This window comes from Moschus berezovskii, chromosome 27 (genome assembly GCF_049115385.1).
Source record: "Moschus berezovskii isolate FMDL1 chromosome 27, NW_MosBer_1.0, whole genome shotgun sequence".
Taxonomy (NCBI): Eukaryota; Metazoa; Chordata; class Mammalia; order Artiodactyla; family Moschidae; genus Moschus; species Moschus berezovskii.
The window spans coordinates 29,394,466-29,407,789 of record NC_142486.1 but is presented as its reverse complement, the minus strand read 5'-3'; the positions used below and the strand labels follow the sequence as shown (position 1 = coordinate 29,407,789).

General features: G+C 41.5%; 1 protein-coding gene across 1 annotated transcript in view; it reads left to right on the top strand.

Moving 5' to 3' along the window:
- Positions 1-525: 525 nt before the first annotated feature.
- The window catches only part of ERCC4 (ERCC excision repair 4, endonuclease catalytic subunit), a 39,637-nt gene continuing 26,838 nt past the window's right edge, over positions 526-13,324 (top strand). The window contains exons 1-3 of the mRNA XM_055409518.2: positions 526-723; positions 2,322-2,502; positions 12,687-12,882. Coding sequence (XP_055265493.2) covers positions 550-723; positions 2,322-2,502; positions 12,687-12,882 — 551 coding nt within the window. The 5' untranslated portion in view covers positions 526-549. The remainder of the gene's footprint in view (positions 724-2,321; positions 2,503-12,686; positions 12,883-13,324) is intronic.

Genomic DNA, 13,324 nt, shown 5'->3' with positions numbered 1-13,324 from the left:
CTGAGGTTAACAAACAATTCTGCTTATTCAGAAAAAAATTTTAAGAGGAGGCCCATTGCAAAAGAAAGGAGCAAACCTCACCCTGGGTAGCAGGTGCTACCAATTCTAAGCGCAATCCTTAGACTGACAATTAACTTTTTCAATGGACAATATCAGGGAGCTCAGTTTCTTGGGTTTACATCTTCCCTCTCGCTTTGTGGCAGGTTGTACTCTAGTGGGTCTAGGCTGCCTGACTCTCAAATCTAAACTACAGACAAAGTGAAACCTGAAGCCCGCAGCAGACACCTGTTGAGAGCGATAGCACCTCCCCGCGGACTCCACGAATCTTCGATTCCTCTAAGGTCCTCTTCGGCTGCGTTCGGCCGGCTCGCTTCCTGTCGGGCTCGGCTCTCTTCGGCTACGTTCGGCTGCTTTCGTCTCGGACTCGGCTCACTTCGGCTACGCTCGGCTCTCTTCGGCCTGGTTCGGCTCACTCTCGTCTCAGACTCGGCTTCCTTCGGCTACGTTCGGCCGCGGCCCCGGAAGGGCGCCCATGCTCGAGCGACGGCTATGGCGCCGCTCTTGGAATATGAGCGGCAGCTGGTGCTGGAACTGTTGGACGCCGACGGACTGGTAGTGTGTGCCCGCGGGCTCGGCGCCGACCGGCTCCTCTATCACTTCCTCCGGCTGCACTGCCACCCGGCGTGCCTCGTGCTGGTACTCAACACGCAGCCGGCCGAGGAGGTGCGGCCGGCGCCGGCGCGGGGGGCGAGGGGACCCCGGGAGGCCCGGGGAGCCTCCTGAGCGGACGCAGGCCTCGCGCGGGGGCCGGGCCTCTGAGCGCGATGCGGGGCCCTGACGCGGGCGGGAGGGCGTGGAGTCAGGGTCCCGGAGGCAGACGCAGGCCCCTGGCGCGGGTGCGGGAACGCTGAGACGGTGGGAGAGGCCCCGGGGCGGTTGTGGGACGCGGACGGAGGTGCCGGGAGCCTGCGCCGGCGGCGGGGTCCTGGGGGAAGATGCGGGGCCGTGACACAGGCGCGAGGACGCTGAGAGTGTGGGAGAGTCTCTGAGAGGAGTTTGGGGAGTTCGTTTGAGGAGGATGGAGGCGGGGAGAAGGATCGGAGGTCTCTGGAGAGGGTGGGGAGGTACTTGGAGGAGAATATGGGTGGGAATAACGAGGCAGTCCTGAAGTTGGATACTAAGGGACTTGCTGGGGGCAGAGCAGTGAGGTCCCTAAAAGGGAACAGTGATGGGGATGGAGGAGTCGCTGAGGGGAATGGGGACTTAGGAGACGCTGAGGCTGGGGAGAACCCAGCAGGGAAGAGGGCGTACTGGGGGTTCAGCCAGGAGGTGGGACGAGGGGCATAGGGTCAGAAGGGAAGGGAGCTAAAAGCTGAGGGCATTGTGAAAGAAGGGGTCCCTGGGTTAGGGAGAGGAGAGGACGCTGAGCAAACTAGGATACACCTGTGTTGTGGGATCGTGACAGGTTGACAAGTGTGATGAGCCCCTAGATATCTAGAGCACGTGGCCTCAAGGAAAATGCCAGCTGAGACGAGTGACCATAAACTCCTAAGAGCTGGGGACCAGGCTGATTCATCTGGGTATCCCTAATGCTCTACTGGGACTTAGCACGACAGGCGCCCCCGGGAAAAGCGGCACCGAACTGAAGATGTGAAGGATCCCACTAACGTGATGAGATCTCCTCCAGGGGGGACCGGGACAGAACTAATAGTCTAAAGCACCACCTGGGAAAAGGGTTCCCTTGTTATCATTTCACACGGTACACTTGACTGCAGAGCCACCTCTGGCAGGCAGTATTTTCCAGGTAGCAGTCTTTTAGCCCAGGATTTTAGTGTCTTTTTGTTGTTAAACTGCTAATAACATCTCAAGTGCAATAAGTCTTTAGTGCAAACCCCAAAACAAAAACAAAACCCTAAGTAAATGTCGACTGATTGATTAGTGTTAAGTAGTAATTTAATTTATATGTAAGTAGTAACTTGTATGTTCATTATAAAGTTCATAATCTCTGAAAAAGGCAGCTTGTCATTTTAAGTACAAATGCTGCTACTGTGCAGCAGTGTCCAACTCTTTGTAACCCCATGGACTGTAGCCTGCCAGGCTCCTCTGTCCCTGGGATTCTCCAGGCAAGAATACTGAAATAGGTTGCCATTTCCTTCTCCAGGGGATATTCCCCACCCAGGGATTGAACCCAGGTCTCCTGAATTACTGGCAGATTCTTTGCCTCTGAGCCTTCAGGGACGCTCTTTAAATACAAACACTTGCAACCTATTAAAAACTGCCCTGTATTAAATAGTCTGCTAATCCAGTTTAATTTGATTTAGGAGTATTTTATCAATCAGCTGAAGATAGAAGGAGTTGAACATCTCCCTCGCCGAGTAACAAATGAAATCACAAGTAGCAATCGCTATGAAGTATACACACAAGGTGGTGTGATCTTTGCAACAAGCCGAATACTTGTGGTTGATTTCCTGACTGATAGAATACCTTCAGATTTAATTACCGGTGAGAATTTGAAGCCTTGTTATTTACATACAAGTTTCTTTTTTTCCCATGTATGTCTGTTCTCTCTGCTAAACTCCAAACTAGAACCTTGTTGTAAACAGCATTGGATGTTTTTTTGCTCAGCATTTTGCTTCCAGGTGTTAACACAATACCTGACATATTTTGGATGCTCAGTAAATATTTATGACCTGAATAAGAAACTAAATGTAAGATTGACTTTTCTGTGTTTTTTAAGCTCATATTCAGTCAATGCTTAGTAATTGACTGACGGTTGCTTTTAGAAGCTAATCAGATTTGAGTGTTTATAAATATTCTTTGTATATCCCCTAAAGTAGTTTGGTTTTCCTCTTTAAAGAGTATTTTTTTTAACCATGATTTGAAATTTTCAAAAAAAATTTTTTCAGTGTCGTTCACTTACAGTGTTACATTGGTTTTGGGTGTATAACACAGTTAATTCAGTATTTTATAGATTATGCTCCATACAAATTTATTATAAAGATTGGCAGTATTCCCTGAGCTGTACATTACATCTTTAACCTGTTTCTTTTGTACTTAGTAGTTTGTACTCTTTTATACTTAGTAGTTTGTACCTCTTGATCCGCTTTTTGTATTTTGCTTCTCCCCCACCCCTCTCCTTACTGGTACCACTACTTTGTTGTCTGTTCCTGTTTTTTAACATTTGTTCATTTATTTTTTTAGATCCCACATAAAAGTAAAAACGCAGTGTTTGTCTTTTTCTGTCTGACTTCCCTTAGCATAATACCCTCCAGGTCCATCCATGTTGTGGAAAATGGCAGAATTTCATTTTTTATTATGACTGAGCCATGTTCCATTGGATATGTGTGTATATATATATATATAGTACATCTTCTTTATCCATCCCTCTACCTGTGGATACTTGAGTTGAATCTTATAGATAATGCTGCTATGAACAGTACAGTGCATATATCTTTTTCAATTAATGTTTTTATTTTCTCCAAATACCCAGGAGTGGAGTTGCTGGATCATATGGTACTTTTCTTTTTAATTCTTTGAGGAACCTCCATACATTTTCCATTGTGGCTGTACCAATTTACATTAATACCAAGAGTGCACACGGGTTCCTCTTTTTCCACAACCTCAAAAACACTTATAACTTCTTGTCTTTTTCACAACAGACATTCTGAGAGGTGTGAAGTGATATCTCATTGTTTGTCTCTGTTGGCCAATGTTGGAAAAATGCCTGTTCAGGTCCTCTGCCCGTGTTTTAATCAAGTTTTTTTCTTTTTTTGATATGGAGTTGTATGAATTTTTTATACATTTTGGATATTAATCTTTTATTGGAAATATTGTTTGCAGATATCTTCTCCCATTCAGTAGGTTGCTTTTTCATCTTGTTGGTTGGCTTCTTTCACTGTGCAAAAGCTTTTTAGTTTGGTGTAGGCTCATTTGATTATTTTTGCTTTTGTTTCCCTTGCCTGAAGAGACAGATTCAAAAAGTATTGCTAAGACAAATGTCAGAGAACATACTGCCTATGTCGTCTCCTGGGAGTTTTATGGTTTCAGATCTTAAATTTAGGTCTCTAGTCCATTTTGAGTTTATTTAGTACAGTGTGAGAAAAATGTTCCAGTTTCATTGTTTTACATGTAACTGTCTGGATTTCCCAGCACCACGTATCGAAGGGAGTCTTTTCCCCATTTTGTTGTGGTCGTTCAGTCACTAAGTCATGTCTGACTCTGCGACACCATGAACTGCAGCAAGCCAAGTTTCCTTGTCCTTCATTATCTCCCAGAGTTTGTTCAAGTTCATGTCCTTTGAGTTGGTGATGCCATCCAACCATCTCGTCCTCTGCCACCCTCTTCTCCTTCTGCCTTCATTTTCCCCATCATCAGGGTATTTTCCAGTGAATTGGCTCTTTGCATCAGGTGGCCAAAGTATTGGAGCTTCAGTTTCAGCATGAGTCCTTCCAGTGAATATTCAGGATTAATTTCCTTTAGGATTAACTGGTTTGATCTCCTTGCAGTCCAAGGGACTCTCAAGAGTCTTCTGTAGCACCATAATTCGAAAGCATCAGTTCTTCAGTACTCAGCCTTCTTTATGGGCCAACTCTCACATCCACACATGACTAGTGGAAAAACCATGGATCTGACTATATGGACCTTTGTGAACAAAATGATGTTTTTGCTTTTTAATATACTGTCTAGTTTTGTCATAGCTTTTCTTCCAAGGAGCAAGTGTCTTTTTAATTTCATGACTGCAATCACTGTCAGCAGTGATTTTGGAGCCCAAGAAAAGAAAATCTGTCACTACTTCAACTTTTTCCCTTTCTATTTGCCATGAAGTGATATAAATTAATTGACCATGTGCTCGAGTTTATTTCTGGGCTTTCTGTTTTGTTCCATTGATATTTGTGTGGTTTGGGGCCAGAGCCATACTGTTTTGAGTACTATAGCTTTGTAGTATAGTCTCAAGGAAGCTGATAGCTCCAGTGCTGTTCTTTTCTCTCAAAATTGGTTTTGCTGTTTGAAGTCTTATGGTCCCAGTCAAATTTTAGGATTATTTGCTCTAGTTCTTTAAAAAACGTCATAGGTATTTTGATTTGGATTGCATTAAAACTGTAGATAGCTTCAGGTAGTATGATCATTTTAACAATATTAATTCTTCCAGTTCATGAACAAAATATATTTCCATTTGTCTTCAGTTTCTTTCAACAGTATCATAGTTTTCAGAATACAGATCTTTCACCTCCTTAGTTAAATTTATTCTTAGGTATTCTTTTTGATTAAGTTGTAAATGGGATTATTGTATTGATTTCTCTTTTCGATACCTAATACTTAGTGTAAAGAAACACAACAGATTTCTGTATATTAATCTCATAGCCTACAACTTAATTTATGTATTCCCAAGGTTTTTTGATGAAGTTTTTAGCGTTTTCTATATATAGTATGTCATCTGGAAATAGTGAGTTTTACTTCTTCATTTCCAGTTGGGATGCCTTTCATTTTGTTTTCTTATCTGATTTGCTGAGGGTAGGCCTTTTAATACTGTGGTAAATAGAAGTGGGGAAAGTGGACATCCTTGTCATGTCCCTGATTTTAAAGGAAAAATTTTCAGCTTTTCACCATTGAGTATAACATTAGCTGTGGGTTTGCTATAAATGGCTTTTATTATGTTGAGGTATGTTCTATCCAAATTTGTTGAGAGTTTTTATCTTGAATGGATGTTGAATTTTGTCAAATGCCTTTTCTGTATCTATTGAGAAGATTAGGTGATTTTTATCCTTCGTTTTGTTAATGGTTCAGTATTCACAAGTCAAGTTTCAATACTGAACTATCCTTGCATCCCTGGAATAAATCACACTTGGTCATGATGTGTGATCCTTTTTATATATTGTTGAATTCAGTTTGCTAATATTTTGTTGAGGATTTTTGCATCTGTGTTCATCAGGGATATTTTCTCTTTTTGTAGTGTCTTTGTCTGGTTTTGGTATCAGAGTAATGCTGACCTTGTAGAATGAGTTTTGAAGTGTTCCTTCCTCTGATTTTTTTTGATAGTTTGAGAAGCATAGGTATTTACTTTTCCTATAATGTTGGGTGAAATACCTAGTCCTAGATTTTTCTTTGTTGGGATTTTTTTTATTAGTGATTCAGTTTTATTACTAGTTAAATATTTTATTTTTTTCTGATTCAGTCTTTGAAGACTGTATGTTTCTAGGAGTTTATCCATTTCTTCTAAGTTGTCCAATTTGTTAGCATATAACTCTTAGTATATTCTCTTATGACTGTTTATTTCTATGATATCAGTTGTAAGTTTGCCTCTTTCATTTCTAATTTTATTTGGGCCCGTCCCCCTTTTTTTTGTTCTGAGGAGTCTTGCTAAAGGATCAATTTTGTCTTTAAAAAAAAAAAAAATCTCTTAGTTTTATTGATCTTTTCTATTGTTTTTTGGTCTTTATTTCCACTCAGGTTTTTATTTTCTTCTTTCTGCTGACTTTGGGCTATGTTTGTTTTTTCCTAATTCCTTTAAATGGAAAATTAGGTTGTTTACTTGAGATGTTTCTTGAGGTAGGCCTGTGTCACTTTAAACTTCCCTCTTAGAACTGCTCTTACTGCATCCCATTGGAGAAGGAAATAGCAACCCACTCCAGTATTCTTGCCTGGAGAATCCCAGGGACGGGGGAGCCTGGTGGGCTGCCGTCTATGGGGTTGCACAGAGTAAGACACGACTGAAACGACTTAGCAGCATAGACATTGGAAAATTATGTTTCTGTTTTCATTCATATCGAGGAATTTTTTAATTTCCTATTTAATATCTTTGTTGGCCTATTGGTTTCTTAGTAGCATGTTGTTTATCTACATGTGTTTGTATTTTTCCATTTTCTTCCTGTATTGGTTTCTAGTTTCATTACTATTGTGGTTGGAAAAGATCCTTGATATAATTCCACTCTTCTTAAATTTACTTAAGTAAGGACTTTAGTCCTTCTCAGACTAGTATACTAGTCCTTCTAGCATTTTTCACTTTATTGTATTTTTTAGTTCTGATTGGCTCTTTTTTGTATTTTTCTAGTTCTTTGTTGAAGTTCTCACTGTGTTCCTCTGTTCTTTTCCCAACTTCAGTGAGCATTTTTATGACTCTTATTTTAAACTCTTTATCAGGTAGATTAATTATCTCTGTTCATTAGGGTTTTTTCCTCAGAATTTCATCTTGCTCTTTTGTTTGGAACATATTCTTCTGTATTCTCATTTTACTTGTCTTTCTCTGATTGTCCCTGTGAAGTTAGACAGCACAGTTACCTGTCCCAGTCTTGAATCCACGTCCCTGTGTGGCTGTGTCCTGTGCAGTCTGTGTGTGCCCCATGAGTGGCTTTGGTGGGAGAGCTGGATCTGAAGAGAGCACAGATTGCATCTTCTCTGAGGGTGCGCTGGTGGAGCTGCCTTGTTGGGGGATAGGGCTGGGGCAGGAGGGGCCGGAGCAGGAGCCTGTTACAGGCTGGCGGGGTGGGAGGGGCGGCGGGGTCCTGCAGGGCAGCTGGAGCACCAGGCAGCTTTCAGTCTGCTGCATCTGCTAAGACATCTATGCACACTTGTTCTCTTCAAGAGTGGAGTCTAGATTTTCTGCAGCCCACTGGTAAGCCCGACTGGTTTGCAAACCAGCCAAGGGGGCTCGTCTTCCCAGTGCTGGACCCCTGGTACCCAATGTGGGGTTCAAACCCTTCACTCTTCAGAGAGGATCTCTGAGCCTGCAAGATCTCCCTCCTCTTCTGGGCCACCCACTGGTGCTGAGATCTCTTTTCCTCCCCTCCTGTCAGACTCCTGGGGTTCTTTCTCTGTAGCCTTGGCTGTAGGAGAGCTGTTCTACTGGTCTACAGGTCATTCTGAGAGAGAGTTGCTCTGTATGTCATTGTAGTTTTGATGTGTTCATGGTGGGTGGGACAGTGGTGAGCTCAGGGTCTTCAAACTCCACCTTGTTGATCCCAGCTCTCTCCCATGATTGAAATTAAACTAAGCAGTTGCTTAATTATTTTGAGAAGAATGGTTTAGTGGTAGACAGCATTAATGTAGAGATGGAATCATTTTTCACTGTTGTTTGTCCTTCGAGAAACCTTTTCTGATTTCCCCAAAGATAATTTAGGGGCCCTACCTCTGTCCTTCCAGGTTACCCTGTGCTCCTCCCCAGTCAGAGCACTTCAGAACACCATGCTGTATTTGCCTATTTGTCTGTATCTCTCATGAGATGGCAAGCCTCCTAAGAGTAAGGAACAACTTCATCCCAGGCTTAGTAACTGGTACATAGTAGATACCAAACACATACATGTTGGGTGAATGATGTATGTATATACTGTGGTCTTTAATGAACTTCTTAAGGGCAGAGAGGTGCTGAAATTCATAATTGTCCTTCCTACTATATCTAACACATTGCCATGAGCCTTGAAGACCCTCAAGAAATATTTAGTGCATAAATATATGAATGAATGTTTTTGTAATGGAAATGTCATTTGTAATACTTTATAATTTTATTTGTTCGTTTTTGTCTGTGCTGGGTTTTCGTTGCTGAGTGGCCTTTTCTCTAGTTGCTTTGAGCGGGGGCTGCCCTGCAGTTGTGGTGTGTGGGCCGATTCTCATCGTGGTGTCTTCTCTTGTGGAGCGTGGACTCGGGGACACACGGGCTTCGGTAGTTGTGACTCCCAGGCTCTAGAGCACAAGCTCAGTAGTTGTTGTGCGTTGGTTTAGTTACTCCATGACATGTGGGATTTTCCCGGATCAGGGATTGAAATTGTGTCTCTTTCATTGGCAGGCATGTTCTTTACCACTGAGCCACCAGGGAAGCCCTGAACCAATTTTTTATATGATCCATAATGAACTGATTGATGGAAAGTTTTGCTGTACTTTTATATTTGTCAGTTATAAGCCGTGGCAAAGGCAGTACAGTTAGGGTCAGACTCACTTGATTTAGAAGGGTAATGCCACTGCTTACAAGCAAGTTACTTAATTTTCACAAGTCTCAGTTGTCTCATTGCTTACATTGAGAAAATAGTGCCTTGTGAAGCTATCATAAGGACTAAATGAGGTAAAATAAATATAATTGCTTAGTACAGTAAATGGTACATAATAAATAATACGTGATAGCAAAAAAAAGGCTTTGTATAGCCCGAAATCTTGATACATTGTAAAATATTTTACTGCTTGCTGGTTTCTTATAAATTTAGCTTTACTTAAGTTGATAAAATGGAAAAAAGTATTGAAATGACCGCTAGATGTCAGTATTACTCTTTGACTCCCAGTAATAGTTCAACCTGATTAGGCAGAGAGCAATCTGAAGGAGATCCAACCAGTCCATTCTAAAGGAGATCAATCCTGGGTGTTCATTGGAAGGACTGATGCTAAAGCTGAAACTGCAATACTTTGGCCACCTCATGCAACGAGTTGACTCACTGGAAAAGACTCTGATGCTAGGAAAGGTTGGGGGCAGGAGGAGAAGGGGACGACAGAGAATGAGATGGCTGGATGGCATCACCAACTCTGTGGACATGAGTTTGAGTGAACTCCAGGAGTTGGTGATAGACAGGGAGGCCTGGCATGCTGTGATTCATGGGGTCGCGGAGAGTCGGACACGACTGAGCGACTGAACTGAACTGAATCTGAATCGAAGGACTATGCAAAGTGTAGTTTATAGGTGGTTCCTAATTAAAATGCCATTCCCATTTCTGATTGATTCCCGACCAATAATGAAGCTGGAGCTGTTACTGCTCCTTGGCTGAAAAGAATGCAAATGAACCAGAGAAATGAATCCCTTCAAATGCTGCAACCCCTGGGATCATTGTCTATCCCCCACTTTCTCCCAGCCCCTGTAGAAGCTTTCAACACAGCTGTTACAGACCAGTGTCCTAGGAGCATGTAACCCCCTGGGAAGTCCTGAATGCACCAGCCCCAACTTGTTCCTGTCACTAGCTCTTGGCATCACTACACCCACCCTAGGCATCCCTGCCAACATGACTTCTCAGTAGTGGGAGGACTGTGAAAATATCTCCCCAGATTGTACTTTCAAACATATAGGGAAAGAGGATCCTTTCATTGTTAAAGCATATTCTGACATCTCTACACACTTTCCTTGGGAAACTTAAAGGAAAAAGAAAGTTACATGTTAGATTTGCATACCCAGTGCTGTAATTCAGCTTTATCATCATTCAGACTGTATGTCATTTTTAACATTAAATGTTAGTAAAGATTTCACTTGCCAGTGGTGTGCCAGCTGTGTGACCTTGGGCAAGTTTCTCCGTTTCTGTATGGCTCGGTTTTCTCTCCTTTCTCTGAGGATTATTGTAAGGGTGAACTGACATCAGGTATATGAAATTCTTTGCATTATGCATGGCACATAGTAAGCATTCTCTGATTACTTCTTTTTATAATGATCTTGTGCCCAAGCAGGAGGAGATAGGTGTAAAGAAATAATTACAGTGCAGCAAAATGAGATGCAAAAATGTGACACTAGAATTGCACCCGGAAACCTAACTTGTTCTTTTTTAAGGGGGAGGGGGTGCATGGTGCTCAGATGATGTCACCTAGTAGGAAGAAGATAGCTGTATTATCAGACACTCATGATACCTTTGGCCTCCATTTACTTGTAGGGTGACGATGGTCAAGTTGCTTCCCTTTCCTGGTCTCTATAGTAATACCTACTCCATAGAGTTATTGTGAGGATCAAATGAAATAAAAATCTATAAAAGTACCTGAGCCCAGTGCTTAGGGCTGGGATAGAATATACTCCTCTTCTCCCTCCTTCTGTCTTCCGAAAGAGTGACAAACTTTTGGAGCACACCATTTTCTTAACTTGAGATTCACCTTTTCTTTAGAAGTCTATTTTCAATATTTCTAACTTTCATGTCCTGTTTCATCCAGGACCACAACTGTGGCCCAGAAGCGTACTTGGAAAAACCCGCCTGCTAGGTACTGAGTATTTTCTGACTAGTAGATTAGCTGTGCACATATACTGGTGTTGGCTTCCCCTGGAAAAAAGAAGTGGCAACCCACTCCAGTATTCTTATCTGAAAAATCCCAATCCATGGGGTCGCAAAAGAGTCATTCACAACTGGGCAACTAAACAACAATAACATTTACTGGTGTTATTGAAAATCCTTTGTCTACAAATTTCTACTTAGCACTATTTGTTTTTACTGCCTTTGAAAAGCAGTTTGCTTGGCTAGAATAAATTTCAGCTCCATATACCTCAATCTAAATTTTAAACACCAAAATAGTAGAATCTGAATTGAATCTATTGAACTACTAGGAGTCATGGCTTACTATTGTCATTTTCTAGATCCCAGGAGTGATGAGAATGGGAACAAAAACATCCTAGTGAGTTTACAGCAAATATATATGGTACCTGGCTTGGTTTAGGTCTAAAAGGCGAGAATTGTCATAGAATAATTGACATCTGTGCACTCATGTCATTTCAGGTCTCTCTCTGATTTCCCCTAATCCTACTGCCACAGAGGCATTTGTGTATGATATATGCACATGAGAAATCATCTGGGCCAGAACTCTCTTTTTCTAATTAAAGAAACATGTGTATATCCTTGTTTTTGCAGTTCAGAGGTGTCATTGTCACATCCACCCCACAAAACAGATGTTTAAGCATTTGTTTTAATATTTTTATTTCAAATAGACTAATTTATCTTTCAGTAGAATATACTCTGATTCTGAAAGTTTAATTCTTATAATAAGTGAAGCAGATGTTGCCCAGACTTCTGAAAGGCAGCTATTTTGCAAAGTTCACATCTGATTCACATATGAAAGAACAAATGGCCCACTTAACTTTGAGAAATTCTTCCTCCACCAGGTCAGGCACACCCCACCTCAGGGCCTTTGCTCTTACCCTTCCTTCGGCTGGAACTCTTGTGGCCCACATGGTCACAAGACTCACCCTCTCATCTCCATCCAGCCTTTACTCACTTAAGACCTCAGTGAGGCATACCCTATCTGAAATTGCAAATCCTAAAAAATACAACAAATTAGTAAATATGACCAAAAAAGAAGCAAACTTGCATATACAAAGAACAAATTCGTGGACTGTCCAGTGGTTAAGACTCCATGCTTCTACTGCAGGGGTCATGGGTTCCACCCCTGGTCAAAGAAGTTCCACACTCCTCAAAGTGCAGTGGAAAAAAAAAAAAACATTAGTGTTACCAGAGGGGAGAGGGAAGGAAAGGGCAATATTGGGGTAAAGGATTAGTAAATACAACTATTAGGTATAAAATAAGCCACAAGGATATATTGTACAACATGGGCAATATAGCCAGTATTCTGTGATAGCTACAAATGGAGTATAACCTTTCAAAACTGAATCACTGTATTATATACCTGTAACTATAATATTGTATATTAACTACAATTATTTTAAAAAGATTAAATAAGTAAGAAAATTGCAAACCACCACCTCTTACACATACTCCTTGTCTTCCTCTGATTCACTTTTTTCCCTCAGCACTTATCCCTTATAACAACTAAGTATCTTACTTCCTTATATTACTTATTGTAAATGCCACAGGACAGCTTTTCGTGTTTTGTTTGTGGCTGTATCCTCAGCCTAGAATAGCTTGCCTGTGCTCAAATAAGGCATTCAGGAACACTGTGATGAATAAGTGAAAGCAAGCATAAAAATGACATGTCTTTTGTGCACTCTAAATTATGATTTTTTCCCCCCTCAGGCATCTTGGTATATAGAGCTCACAGAATAATCGAGTCTTGTCAAGAAGCATTCATCTTGCGCCTCTTTCGACAGAAAAACAAACGTGGTTTTATTAAAGCCTTCACAGACAATGCTGTTGCCTTTGACACCGGCTTTTGTCACGTGGAAAGAGTGATGAGAAATCTTTTCGTAAGGAAGCTGTATCTGTGGCCAAGGTAAATGGCATTATGTGACCAATTTCTGCAAGAGAACCTGCTGTACTTTAATTTCACACTTTAATGTAGTATTTACTGTCACTGCACTTGACACATGCTAGTCAGGTTTACAACAATGCACCCAAGTATAGATAAATGGTTACCACATTTGTTATTCTTTTAAAAAGAAAGAGAGATTTGATAGTTATTTTTCTGGTAGCCCAAGGCCACCACTTTTCTTGTTCATTTAGTGAAATCCCTAGGTATCTGGAGGCTCATGTGTACAACAGAATTAGGTGAAGTGCAGATTTACTGGCTAAGATTCTAACTTCCACTTTGAAAACTACCCATCAGTAGCAGGGGAGAGGGTGGGATAAATTGGTAGATGGGATCGACATACATTACTGTATATAACATAGAAAACTAGTAAGGACCTGCTGTATAGCATGGGAAACTCTACTCA